Source organism: Talpa occidentalis, unplaced genomic scaffold (assembly GCF_014898055.3).
Source record: "Talpa occidentalis isolate TD23 unplaced genomic scaffold, MPIMG_talOcc4v2.1 talOcc4.5, whole genome shotgun sequence".
Lineage (NCBI taxonomy): Eukaryota > Metazoa > Chordata > Mammalia > Eulipotyphla > Talpidae > Talpa > Talpa occidentalis.
In genome coordinates this window covers 102,911,353-102,924,020 of record NW_023604861.1, presented here as the reverse complement: position 1 = coordinate 102,924,020, position 12,668 = coordinate 102,911,353, and the positions used below count along the sequence as shown (strand labels likewise).

At 35.6% G+C, this 12,668-nt stretch overlaps 1 protein-coding gene across 1 annotated transcript in view; it reads right to left on the bottom strand.

Annotated features, from left to right (window-relative positions):
- Positions 1 to 12,359, bottom strand: part of TMEM182 (transmembrane protein 182) — a 38,754-nt gene extending 26,395 nt beyond the window's left edge. The window contains exons 1-3 of the mRNA XM_037528027.2: positions 12,022 to 12,359; positions 11,687 to 11,786; positions 10,004 to 10,102 (exon numbers count right to left, since the gene is read on the bottom strand). Of these exons, the coding sequence (XP_037383924.1) occupies positions 10,004 to 10,102; positions 11,687 to 11,786; positions 12,022 to 12,153 (331 nt within the window). The 5' untranslated portion in view covers positions 12,154 to 12,359. The remainder of the gene's footprint in view (positions 1 to 10,003; positions 10,103 to 11,686; positions 11,787 to 12,021) is intronic.
- Positions 12,360 to 12,668: the final 309 nt, after the last annotated feature.

The window sequence follows — 12,668 nt, the reverse complement described above, 5'->3', positions numbered from 1 at the left end:
TGGTCTCATTACCACAATAGTTGGAGAATCTTTGTCACTTAAGTTCTTAAGAGAGAGAAATAGGCACTTGTAAAAGAAGAGCTGAGGAATCAGAAGATTGAGATGTTAATTCCTGGACACTGAAAGAGTACTAAGGACTGTGTAATCACCATTTTTATATTTCTGAATACCCAGTGCATAATAATCAAGAACAAGGATTTCTGTAAGTATTCCTGCTCAATTCTAAAAATGGCAGAGGAGAAACAAATTTTCTCTTTCACCAGTTCCCATTTTAAGTCTGATCTACACCAGAGAAAAATCTGTTACTCTTTAAAGTAAGTCATTAAAGGAACATTTTTAGGACCACTTTGCATACTTTCTGAACATTAAATTTAAACCTGCTTGCCCAAAACTTTTGTACAGAAATTAGAAAATAAAATAATTATTGCAAAGTCTTGTTTACTTAGTCATAAGTATTCTATTATAAGTACTCTAGGACCCCTGAATCTTCATTTTCACATCATTTACATAATTTGCATCTATAAATCTCTAACAGACTGGAAATCACATTTCTCTAGGGAATTTCATGGTCTTTTGCAACTATACATCCAGGAATCTTTCTCTTAGGAATGTGACCCAAAGTAGTTTTTACTATTTTTGCATCAGAAAAGTTTGTTTCAGAATTCCATAGCACTAAAATTTGATGTTTCCCCCTCTATTTTATCACAAAAACACCCATCGAAAGAAGTGATGAACAACAAAATTGTGTTTCACTCTCTTACTCACCCATGTTCAAACACTAACTCAACATCAACCTTGTTTCAGGCACTGTGCGAGATAAACACTTACTGTTGATAGGACATAGCAAATGTATAACATGTGCCATCAAGCCATCTAGCAGGATGGAAATATACAGTCAGATGACCATCAGCTATGCCACAGGCAAGGAGAGAACTCCGGTTCATTATGCAAGATTTGAGAAGGGCACTTGACTCAATCTTAGCATACTCAGAAGGTTTCTTGGAGGAAGTGACTCTTAAAGGGAAACGCAGGACTGCAGGAATTGGAACTTGGAGGAAGATAAAGGCAGACAGATGAGAGTGACTATCCATTGCTGGGGTGAGAGGGCTATGTAGGCAAGTAGTCGCCTGTCCCTGCCAGCAAATGCCTTGGAAAGACATTTGGCCAGCTCAGAGTCAGGGCCTGCGTAGTTAGGGATGTGACTCACGTATGCAAGGAGTGCTAGCACAGCCAGTGCAATATGAGCCTCCCATGGGGACAGACAAGGAGCTGGGACATAGCTGGCATCTGGCAGGACAAGCATGTCTCATTTACTGTGGACAAACATTCACACTCTGCTTATTCACCAACAGACTTGAGAGGCAAATTTTCTCCACTCTCTCTCTAAGATAGATGAATTGACCAAGTATCTGCAGCCCTGGGCATCTTGCTTTGACTTGCTTTGACTTTCCTCCAGGGATAAATCTGATGGAATGTGGTAGAAATGATGTCTACTGCCGGCCTTGAGTTCTCGAGACTTGCCAACTATTTGCTGTGTGTTCTTCAGCAGCCAGTAACTTAACCAACCTCCCTATCTATTGCTATGTGTCTGGATTTTTTTTTAAAAAGGTAGAACCAGCAGTCTCAGAAGTCCTTTTTAAATCTCTGGCTAGAGTCCCAGCAAGTGATTGTCAATATTTCCCTTTGATAATGAACTGAATAGATCGAACTTCTAAGTCTCCTCTCAAAAAGACAGCCATCTGAAATTAGCCATTTATGGAGAAAACCATTGAAAAGATCAAACATGTATTACATACATTCCCTTAGCTGCTCAGTACACTCTATTTGGGGGATTTGGTTTTATTTATTTGCAGAGATAGGATACATCTTTGGAAAACTTCCCTCTCTAGCTACTCAACATAGAGCAAGCTGTTACAGCAAATAACCCCTAGATTGCATAACAACAGCTGTTGCTCTGGAAACAAGTTAACACTTTGGTTTCCATAAAATGCTTCACATCTCTCAACAATGAAATCAATTGCTCTATTGATGTAAATAATACCTTCCTTCCGCTAGCACAGACTGGAAGCAATGAATTTGAGTACTAGGAAAACCACTTCATAAAAATCAATCATATCTTAAAATAACTGTATTTAAAAGTCACTTTAATCTTATTTCTATGTGCCCAAACATGTTTGTAAGAGTAACAAATAGTAAAAGAAAGACTGATATTAACTCAAGATATAGCAAAACTAAAAACAAGAATAATAGACCTTACCAATTCTTCCCTAATTAACCAATCGATTTTTGGGTTTTTTTTTTAAAGATTTATTTATTTATTGATTTATTTATTTATTTATTTATTTATTTATTTATCCATACAAGCACTGGGTACAGTCAGAAGCACGGGAGGGTGAGAGAATTCACCAGAGCCAGAGCGGGGAGCAGGGCAGGCAGAAGGACCGAAGTACACTGCTGAGGGAAGCAGCGGGCGGCAGGAGAGGTCTGCGCGCCATGTGGGACCCTCCTCAGGTGGCCAGGGAGCAGCTGGGGATCGAACCAGCGCTGCAGAGGCTGCAGGCAGCTTCGCAACCCAGCGCTCAACCGCTGCACCACCGGGGAGGCCCCGATTTTGTTTTAAAGTACATACTACTTGCTGAGTAAAGGAAATATCATTTCCCCTACAGTGTTATCAAGAAGGTGGCTATGGAGATGCAGGCAGCTGATTGCAGAACTTTATCTTTAGGTTGAGAAACCTAAAAACACTTGGGTTTCCTTGGCTTTGAAAAGACAGTAATAAATTCTACTTCACAGTGCTGTCTTTAAGATCCCAGAGGGCAATATATGCAGAGTAGATGGGTTAGCACAGTGAGCACAGATAATAGGAGCTCCATGTCTGTTCCCATCAATCCATTCAATTCATAATACGAAACAAAATATGTCCTTTTGTTGTAATAATTGTGATATTTTAAGATAACAAAAGTATTTTTTACTTGTCAATAGATTTGTAGGTTAAATAAGCAGAAATAAGAAATGAGGTTGTAAATGAACAGGTTTGAAGAAATTGTTATGGTGTGTCAGCACTATATGGCTCCAATTATTGATAAATTCACTAGGTCTAATTCCTCATGGCAGCACTGAAATTTATCAAGCAGCATTTATGTTTATCATTCATATATTACCCTGACAGATGGAAGAAAGAAAAAAAAAGATGACACAAAATGTAATCTATTAAAAGGAAAGTAGTAGAGTGAGTCTGAGAAGGAAGAAATCCAGGTTATAAAACACGAGGTCAGATTGCTGTGGACTGTCTGCCAGATCCAAAGGTCAGATTCCAGTCCATGCCTTCTTGGCAACACTTGGCAAAGCTTATTACTTCCTCCTCTAAGAAAAATTCTCTGTCTGGGTTCTAGAACACCACCCTAGTTTACTTTCTACTTCCCTAGCCGCTCATATTCAGTGGGGCCCCCTCTTTTCCCTAACCTCTTCACAGTGGAGCATCCTTGGGCCCAGTCCTTAGACTGACCTCTTTTCTGCATTCACTCCCCAAATGATCTCCTCTTTTCCATGGCTTTAAATATAGTTCTACGCAGTGACCTCACATGCAGTTCCTACCCAACCCTTTGGCTAACAGACTCTGTTATCTGAAAACCTCTATAACTAGGTATCCTCAACCTAACATGCCCCCGAATTACCAAAGCTTCCTCTAAAAAACAAGCTCTCCCTCAGCTTTCCCCATCTCTAATAATAACAACTTCATCCCACCAGTTGCTATGGACAAAAACGGGTCATCATTGGCTGTGTACCTTCCTTCACACCCCACGCCCAGTCCATTAGCAAATCCGGCCAGCTGTTCCTTCAGCATATAACCAGATAAAGTGAACTTTTGCTTTCAGGAAGATGAAGCAGATATGTTTTTCCAATTGTTTCTTTTAATTACAGCTAAACCCCTTGAAAATCATTTAAGAAACAAGCCAAAAAGGATTTAGAAAGATGAAGAGGGAGAAAGAGCAATTACAGATCTTGGAACCCAAGGAATGACAAAGTGTTAAGTTCTGTGTGTTTTCTTTTTATCTCATTCTTGGTGCTGGAGGAACCAAAAACCAGAAAAAGGTAACAGACACAGAAAACAAAAGCCTGGTCTATCACACTCCAGGAAAACTGCTGATCCAATGGACTAAGTAAAGGCAAAAACATTTCCGAAAATAACCACTTTACACCAGTAAACACCAAAAAACCAAACCTTGCCAACTAAATCCATTCCAAATGGCAAAGTCCAAGAGGACCCTAAACTCTGACCCTTGGCATCTATAATAAGGTTCCCCAGTTTCTCTCCTTCCATACAAACACATGTGTCCAAGAAGACTGAACAGGATATTGGGAAATGGACAGGTTTCCTGGGAGAAGAAGGGCATTGCCAGGAAAAGAGGACAGGACCCCCGAGGTCTAACCCAAGGGAATGGACATTGAGCAGCAGTAGGAGGCAGAGCGGAAGGTCTGAAGATCTCAGACAAAATCAGCAGGGCATATGGGTTTAGCTGTAGAGGGATATGCCTGGAAAGACTGCCTTTATGGGCCCCTGCAACTGAGCCATTGGTGGGAAGGGTGCTATTGGCCATCCAGAACTTAGGCACTACTAGTGTATTATCTAGTTCCCTCTTTCTCCCTTCTTATTTTTATTCATCTGCCTTTCTCATTGAAAACCCAAACTCTTTCCCAAGATTGTCCCCTTCATTGGACAATTGCCCCTTTGACAATACACCAGGCTATTCTTCATCTTGCTTCTTAAGGCTTCCTTTTCTTTCTCCTTTGTAGACTGTGTTCACATCTTTCTTTCTCCATCTAAGTATAATAGATATTTTACTGTCTTCTTCTCTGTGATGTTTTTCCTGAAAGATTGTTCTGATATCAAAAACCACCTCTGTAATTCCTCACCAGCATCTGTTATGCTAATTAATGTTTTCAGCAAAGTCAATTTCACACATCAAGCTATTGCAGAATTATTTCAAACTGGTATTCCAATATCAATGCACATATAATATGTCTAAATCCAAATGAAATCCCCATCCTCCACTTCAAAACCTGTCTCCTCCTCTTGATTCTCATATTTCTGTCCTCCTTATCAAATTTCCTTCGCTGAAATCATTCACAGTTCAATATTGGGTGGCAAGTGATTTGATGCTATGGCACAATAACAGTAACTAAGAAAACGAACTCCTATCTTTTGATTCACCATTTACATTCTAAAATATAATCTAAAGGAGATAAATTATGAAAAAATTACACATATAAAATGTTTAAAGTGGAAGTAGAAAGTTGCATATTTAAAATTTGAGAAGCTCTTAGATAAAAACACAGAGAAATGCATGATAAAGGTGAAACATACATGAGTATTTATAATGATTAAAAACATGTACAATACTCATATAGAAGGGACTGGAGAGAAATACACTAAAAACTGAAGGGAACTAACAATATTACTGTTTATTGTCAATTGTTTAAACTGAATGACACCTTCTTCAAAAGGAAATTTTTTCATCTCCCTAGATTTCTCTAGCTTTTTATTTGTTTACTTGACTGCCAAATTTTACACATCAACTCTTTGGATATTTCTATTATTCCCTTCTCATCTTTGCTTTTCTGCCATTGTTTAAGCCCTGCTGACATTCAGACAGGATCATGAAGCTAGTTGCTGGTGAGGATAGTTTAGGTTGATCCTCTCAACATTCACTCCTAGTTCTGCCTCCTTCTCTGCTACTCCAGTGACTAGAAAGGTAACAAGTCCATGACCCAGCCAGCAGAAGCCATGTAACACAATTCTGAAGGCTAGAGAACTGTTATTCATAAACGACAGAATTCCAGGGGCTCTCTTCAGAAGGTGAAAGAATACGAAGGTGCTGGCTAACCATTACCAAAGGATGGTGGGGAAAAAGGCTGAAAAATCCCTTCCAACAGCATCATTATGGCAGCTGCACTCGAACATCTTGTCGTGGGTGAAAAATATTTCTAATTTTTTTTTAAGCTACTGTTTATTTTCTTTTTCTTAGAGCCTACTGCATTGCTAACTAATATCTTACCTAGCTGACTCTTTCCTGCTTCTATCCTTGTATCTTCACTTCAGGATGAAGGAAAGACCCGGACAAAATACTAAATAAATGAATGCTGACAATAAAAGCAAAACACATCTAAATATGATAACAATGTTAAAGACCTGAAAATTACAAAAAGTTTTCACAAAATTTAAGAGTAATCTAGATACATTTAGCAAAGGTTTTAAAAATCCTTACACATATCGGTAGGTACTTACAACATCACAGAATACAATATAGTACACATAGTATAGTATATAGAGTACAGAGACTCTCAAAATTATTAATGTATTATTCAGTCTACCGTGGATCCAACGATAGCCAAATATATAAACCTCCACTTTCATGGGATTTGGAATTGAATTGGGTAAAAGCACATGCCAAAAAGAATTACACAAGTAAATACATGAATACTGTGCCATGAATGATAAAATTAAAGAATGGGTTTTATAAAGCAGACTTTGGTCTGGTCCACTGACAGTGGAGAACAGGACAGCCACGGGAGACTACCTTAGAAAACTAAAGTTTGGAGTAGCTCAGAGAATAAGCCTGCTTTCTTAGAGAATGGATAGGAGAGGTTGGGAAGAGAGGCACAACATTTGGCGGGGAGGGTGGTGCATATGAAGACCCTGAGACAGAGGACAAATACTGATTCTGAAGTGGCGAGCTTATGTGTGCATGTTTGTTCCAACTCACAGATGAAAGGTGAAATCACTGATGACACCAGGCTCTTTTCTATAAAACCGTTCTTTAATTTGATCATTTACAGCTCAGATTTTAACCCTAGCAGAAGAATCTTAGGTTATATATATGAGTCACTTACATTATGTGGCTTTAATGAGTTCCAGTAAATAAAAGGGGAAAGGAGGCAACAAATAATACAATAAAGTGTAATAAACACTTTAATGGAGGTAGGATAGGATCAAAAGGCTATGGACACCAACCAAGACATGATTAATCACTAAGGGGTTTGATACTAAAGGAATGAACTGTGACTGAATTCAAGCATGAATTAAATACAACATCTAAATTCCGACAGAACTCAAAGGATAATAGAAATGTTTAATGAACTTTGAACTATCAAGTCTACCTCCAAAAAAATTCTAAGAACGAGACCACCCTCTCTAGATTGGGGACCATATTAAGTAACTAGACTTGAGTATCACTGAATTTCAAATATGTATTAAGGGTTTTAAAAATGAAACAAAATGTCATATTAGATCTGACTGCAAATAGGACAAGATCAGATATCAATAGAAAGGTAGAAAAACCAACATAAATTTAACCTGGTTTATTATTGGTTATTTTTTGGTTTATTATTGTTGTTGAAATATAACTAAGAAGACTTATAGTTAAAAAGATATGATAGTGGGCACTAAAATTAGCCTTTTTGTGCATTGTTGTTTATAAGATTATCAATAAACAAAATCCAAAGAGCTGCACCTTTGTATCCACTCTGCAGTGTGAAAACAGCCAAATGGCTTCCTGTGACATCTCAATCCCCTTACTATGAAAAGAACAATTTCATCAGCAGAATACAATGATTCTAAAATAGTCTTTCCAGAAAAATCATATACCACTGCATCATTTTCACTGATTTATACATTGGCTAATGTTAACTATAAAAACTCACGAATACTAAGTAATTTTAGTAATAATTTGACAGGTCAAAATACATCAGATTTTACAGACCATACTTTCAATTTGACAAGTTTGGTAAATTTATAATGCCTGATAATTATGAAGTCAAATAGTGGTTCTGGAGTCTAGTGAAGATTATGTGGTCTCATTAACTAGGAAACACAAATTTTAGCCAAGTAGAGTCCTTTGGATGATATCCATGCTTTTCTCTCAGATAAGGAAATAAAAAAAAATTCCATTCAAATGTAATATCAGGTATTGTTGTACATTATTATGAAGATAAATGAGACTTGTATATACTACTTCTGTTGTGGGACATGCTTCTTTGCCTCTCAGTCATTTTTACTCAAAGTGTTTGATAAAGTTGCTTAAAGTCAGTAAAGAGTTACAATAGGTGTGCCAAAGAGGAGTTTTGATAATTAAAAAAAAAAACTGGAATAAGGTTTTGTCACTAGATCCAAAAAAATGACACAGTAATTATATGCAGTGCTACATAATAATTCTAACTGTAATTGCAGTATAATTTTTCTGACATGCATTTACTATCCACCTCCATCATAATTATTATGCATAGATTATACTACCTTGTTTTTTTAAGTTCACCATTATCTCCTTGTGCTACAGATTTTCAAATATGTAGGTTTATTTAAAAATATATGGTGCTTACATACCTTCTCATCACAGGACCTCCACATAGGAATAATAACCACAATACTAAAACATCTGCAGCCCTTCATGAAACTTAATGTTCTGAAAAGTCAACCTGTACTATTTCTTAATTCATTTTATAAAGTAAGAATGACAGGGAAGGGACATGCTTTTTGCAATTTTTTTGTAATATAAAATGATCCCATTCTTTGCATGCAATTTCTTCTCTCATGAGAAGAGATGTAAATAAGATGCTCATGCAGTGTTCAATGGGACCAGGCATCCACTGTACACACATTTCAAAGATGACAGACCACAGCATCCTGGTGAACAAGCACAGCTGCACGCCAGTGCACCTCCTTCCATAGCAGACCTCACGCTGGCTCTAAATGTCATGCTAATGATATGATATAAGAAAATGCTATATCCTTTGACAAATTCAAAATGAAGCCATAATATATAAAAATGTATATTTACAGAAAGATGAAAAATGGACAAATGATGTAAACTTCATGTCCAAAAATGGACAAATGATGTAAAGTGATGGTTAATTTTATGTGTCAACTTAGTAGTCTATAGTGCCAAGCTTTTGGTCAAAGACTAGTGTAGATATTGCTGTAAATGTATTATTTAGATGTGATTAGCATTTACAATCAATAGACTATAGTTAGAGTAGATAATGGGAAGTGGACCTCATCCAATCAGCTGAAGAGAAACAATTGAGATTTCCTAAAGAAGGGACTCTTCCAGAGACTGCAACATGGAAATCCTACCAGAATTTTCACACTTCAGACTCAAGACTGTATCAGTTCTTATCTGAATCTCCTGCCTTCAGGCTAACAGATTTCAGACTTGCCAGACTCCACAATCACAAATCAATGCCTTCAAATCTCTCCTTCAATTTCAAACTCTCTCTTTCTATCCTCCTCTACTCCTTTCTCTCATCCTAATATAAATTTATTTAGAGCATTAAGTAGATTAGCTCTTCTCTTTGAAAAATAAAATTTGAGAGCTCTGTTTATACCACTGGGAAATTCTATACTAATCCATAGTTTTAAGGTTAGGATAAATACCCTTTATTAAAATCTTCATGAAATCAGCTGAAAATAAAGTTGACATATTAAATTTATGTATTTCCTATAAAAATATATTTATGTACTCTGTATTATGTACTTTGTATAGAAACTAGTTTATGCACGTTCAACAGAACAAATAACATGAAAACACAAAAGAAGTAGATAATCTCAACTCCTAGTTAAAGACATCTCTCCTTCTTCCATGGGATATCACACACAACAAAGTTCAGTCATTTAGTAGGATACAATAGTAAAATTATATTCTTGTATGTAAGAATTACAAGTAAAAATTTTAAAAGCAGGCTATATTATAAAATATTTTCAATGTGTAAGGTTAGTTTTAGGTCATTTAAATCCTTAACAAGTTTTAGGTCATTAAATCCTAATGAACATCTCTGATTTCAAATGACAAAACACTTTTCAAAAATTACCTTTTAAAATAGCAATATTATTATTTTATATACAATAGATTGATACCAGATAAAATGTTGAAATTGTTTTTTAATTGCCCACATAAATTTTAGAAAGACAAGTCCTTCTTAGAACGATTCTTAGGACAGAAGTACTTACTAACTGCAGAGTCATAAGAAGTAGAATTGTGTTCGCCTCTCAGGAAGGGATATGGAGACAGGTAAGCATGGGTGCAGTTCTTTGATGATGGTTGGTTGGCTAGGAAGAAAAATAATGTTATTTGTTATTGAAAAGCTGCATGAAGAGTCATTCCTGAAAGAAGAGAAGAACAGTCTCTGAGAGTACACAAGGAAAATAAAATTGCAGGTTCAATTTAACTCAGAGATTTCTTGACTAGTAAGATACAAACTCCTAAAAAAATTATGTGAATAAGCAGAGGAGACCTAGAAAGTGGATTTATTCAAAATCTCTAGCGAAAGTATATTTCAAAAGAGAAAATGCCCTAATATCCTCTCAAAATTGAATACACCGTATTTAATTTATGTTCACAATCACATTCTCCAGTTCCTAACATAATTGCTGGCACATAACAGGTACACAAAAAATTATTTTAAAAATCTAATAAACTTAGATTTAACCTTGATTAGTTCCAATTAGTATGACTTTTTTTTCCTTCATTCTATTTTTAGGAGAAAGATACAAATGCTAGATCACATATGTTAATTCAAATGCATTTTTAGCATTTGAAAAAGCAACACTGTATGTTGTTTGAAAATGTGAAGTTTTTGCTCTCTGCTCTTTAAAAAGGAGTAGAATATTCTTCCTTTCTCTATGTCCTTGTCAAAATTTTCCTCTTGCCAACTGACTTACTCCACTTGCAAAGTTTAAATAATTTCACAGCAAATTGCTAGTTTCTTCTCCTCCCCAAAGGACTATAAAATAGTTTATCAAGTATCCCTCTCAAAATACCATCTCATCATTACTTTATTACTTTTATATATCTCACCTTGCCATCAGCTTGCTTAGGTCTTCAGTAAGTTCATATTTTTATTATATATTCCATAAACTTAACTATTGTATAAATACAATACTTTGATTTATCGCAGAAATATTTGATAAGGAGACTAATAATTTCAACACACAATAAGCTGTAGGTAATTGTGGGCTGGACACAATAAGATAAAGGCTAGTTATTTTCAATGAATTGATTTTCAAAGATTAATACAATCTAGGAAATACAGTTAAAAGAATACCTCATATTTTTAAGAAGCTATTCTACTTCAAAAAGGAACTTTAAAGTTTCTATGCGAGAATGCAAACATCAAAAGCAAGGCATTTCTTGAGATTGCTCACAGCCTTGGTTAAAGCCCAAATAGAGGAAGCTTTCATCTACTGCTGCTGGTAATTAAGTTTCATTATAAAAAAGATTGTTCTTAGCTTTGAAGTCATGAATATAAAGTAACACATCCCTATTTCCAGATTTTTAAATTTGATATTTCAAGGGTTTGTACCAAAAAAAATACATTTATTGATTACAGCAATAATAGACACTTGAAAAAAAAATTATAGATAGCATTTGTCTTATTAAGGTTAGGGTACTTTAAATATATGCAAAAATAGTAGATAATTCACTTTTACCATAAATATTGACTCTTATTTTATGTTACAAAATAAAATTATTTTTCTTTACTAAAAAAGAATCACATCATGAACTTTGAAGATAATCTATTGAGATTCTACAATTAAGAATACAATTCTACTCTTTAAGTAACATGAACTACATTAGAAGCCATTCATTTTTATTTTAAAGACATGGGGAAAATAAAACTAAATTTTACTTACTATACCAGAACTTCCAGATATCAGGATCATTTTCTTCCACAATCCCATTAAACCAACATCTCCAGAAGAATCCTTCATGATGGAAAGTGATGTTCTCTATCTGCACAAAACACAAATGAAGCAATTTGCTATCAACACAAGGAACATAATCTAAAACAATTCCATCCAGGAAAATTTCAAATACTGTATTTTATTCAAGAAATAATGATTGGTAGATTTCTACATCTCTTCTATGAAGAAATAGACACTCCACTACTATTCTCTGATTTCAAGAAGATATGTAAGGCTATCCTCCTCACTTCCAAGTACATCAATATTTTGAAGAAGAAACGCACATTCTGTTCACCTGAACACCTCCCCACTTCAGTTGCAAGAAGCCAATAATCTGATCCAAAAGCCACCAAAAAGAGAAAAACTCCCAAAGCACCAAAGAGAGCCCCAAAAAAGATGGCAATATTTAGTCTCATTTTCGATTCACTTGTTTCCCTTTAAATAAAATAATTAGAAATGGCAGACACCTAGCTTCTCAACTAAAAAAAAAAAAGAATAAAGATTTTTGAGTAGACAGAATCTTCTTGAGAAGCCTGTTCTCGCTCATGTTTTGGTAGCTTCTCATCCACACCAGCTGGTGGATTTGTTTTCCCTTTGCTCTCCCCTGTCTGGACTCCAGCCCAGCAGCTGAGAATGGCCAGCTATTTTAAGATACTTATTGAGAAGCTTGCTCTCGCTCCCCCATGGGAATCAAAAAATAGCTGACCTTCCCCTGGCTGTAAAAGGGAGTATTAGGAATTGGTTAGAATTATCGTTATTGCTATTTAGTAATCCATAGAAGTGAAAAGAAGATGAAATAGTATGAAGTCATTGATTTATTGGCCCAAGGTCTTAAGTGTCTGAACAAGCTCCATTTAGTTTAGAATGACCATTACAACCCTAAAGACACGAAAGACACTCTTTGAAGGTATATAAGTCATAAAAATAAAGA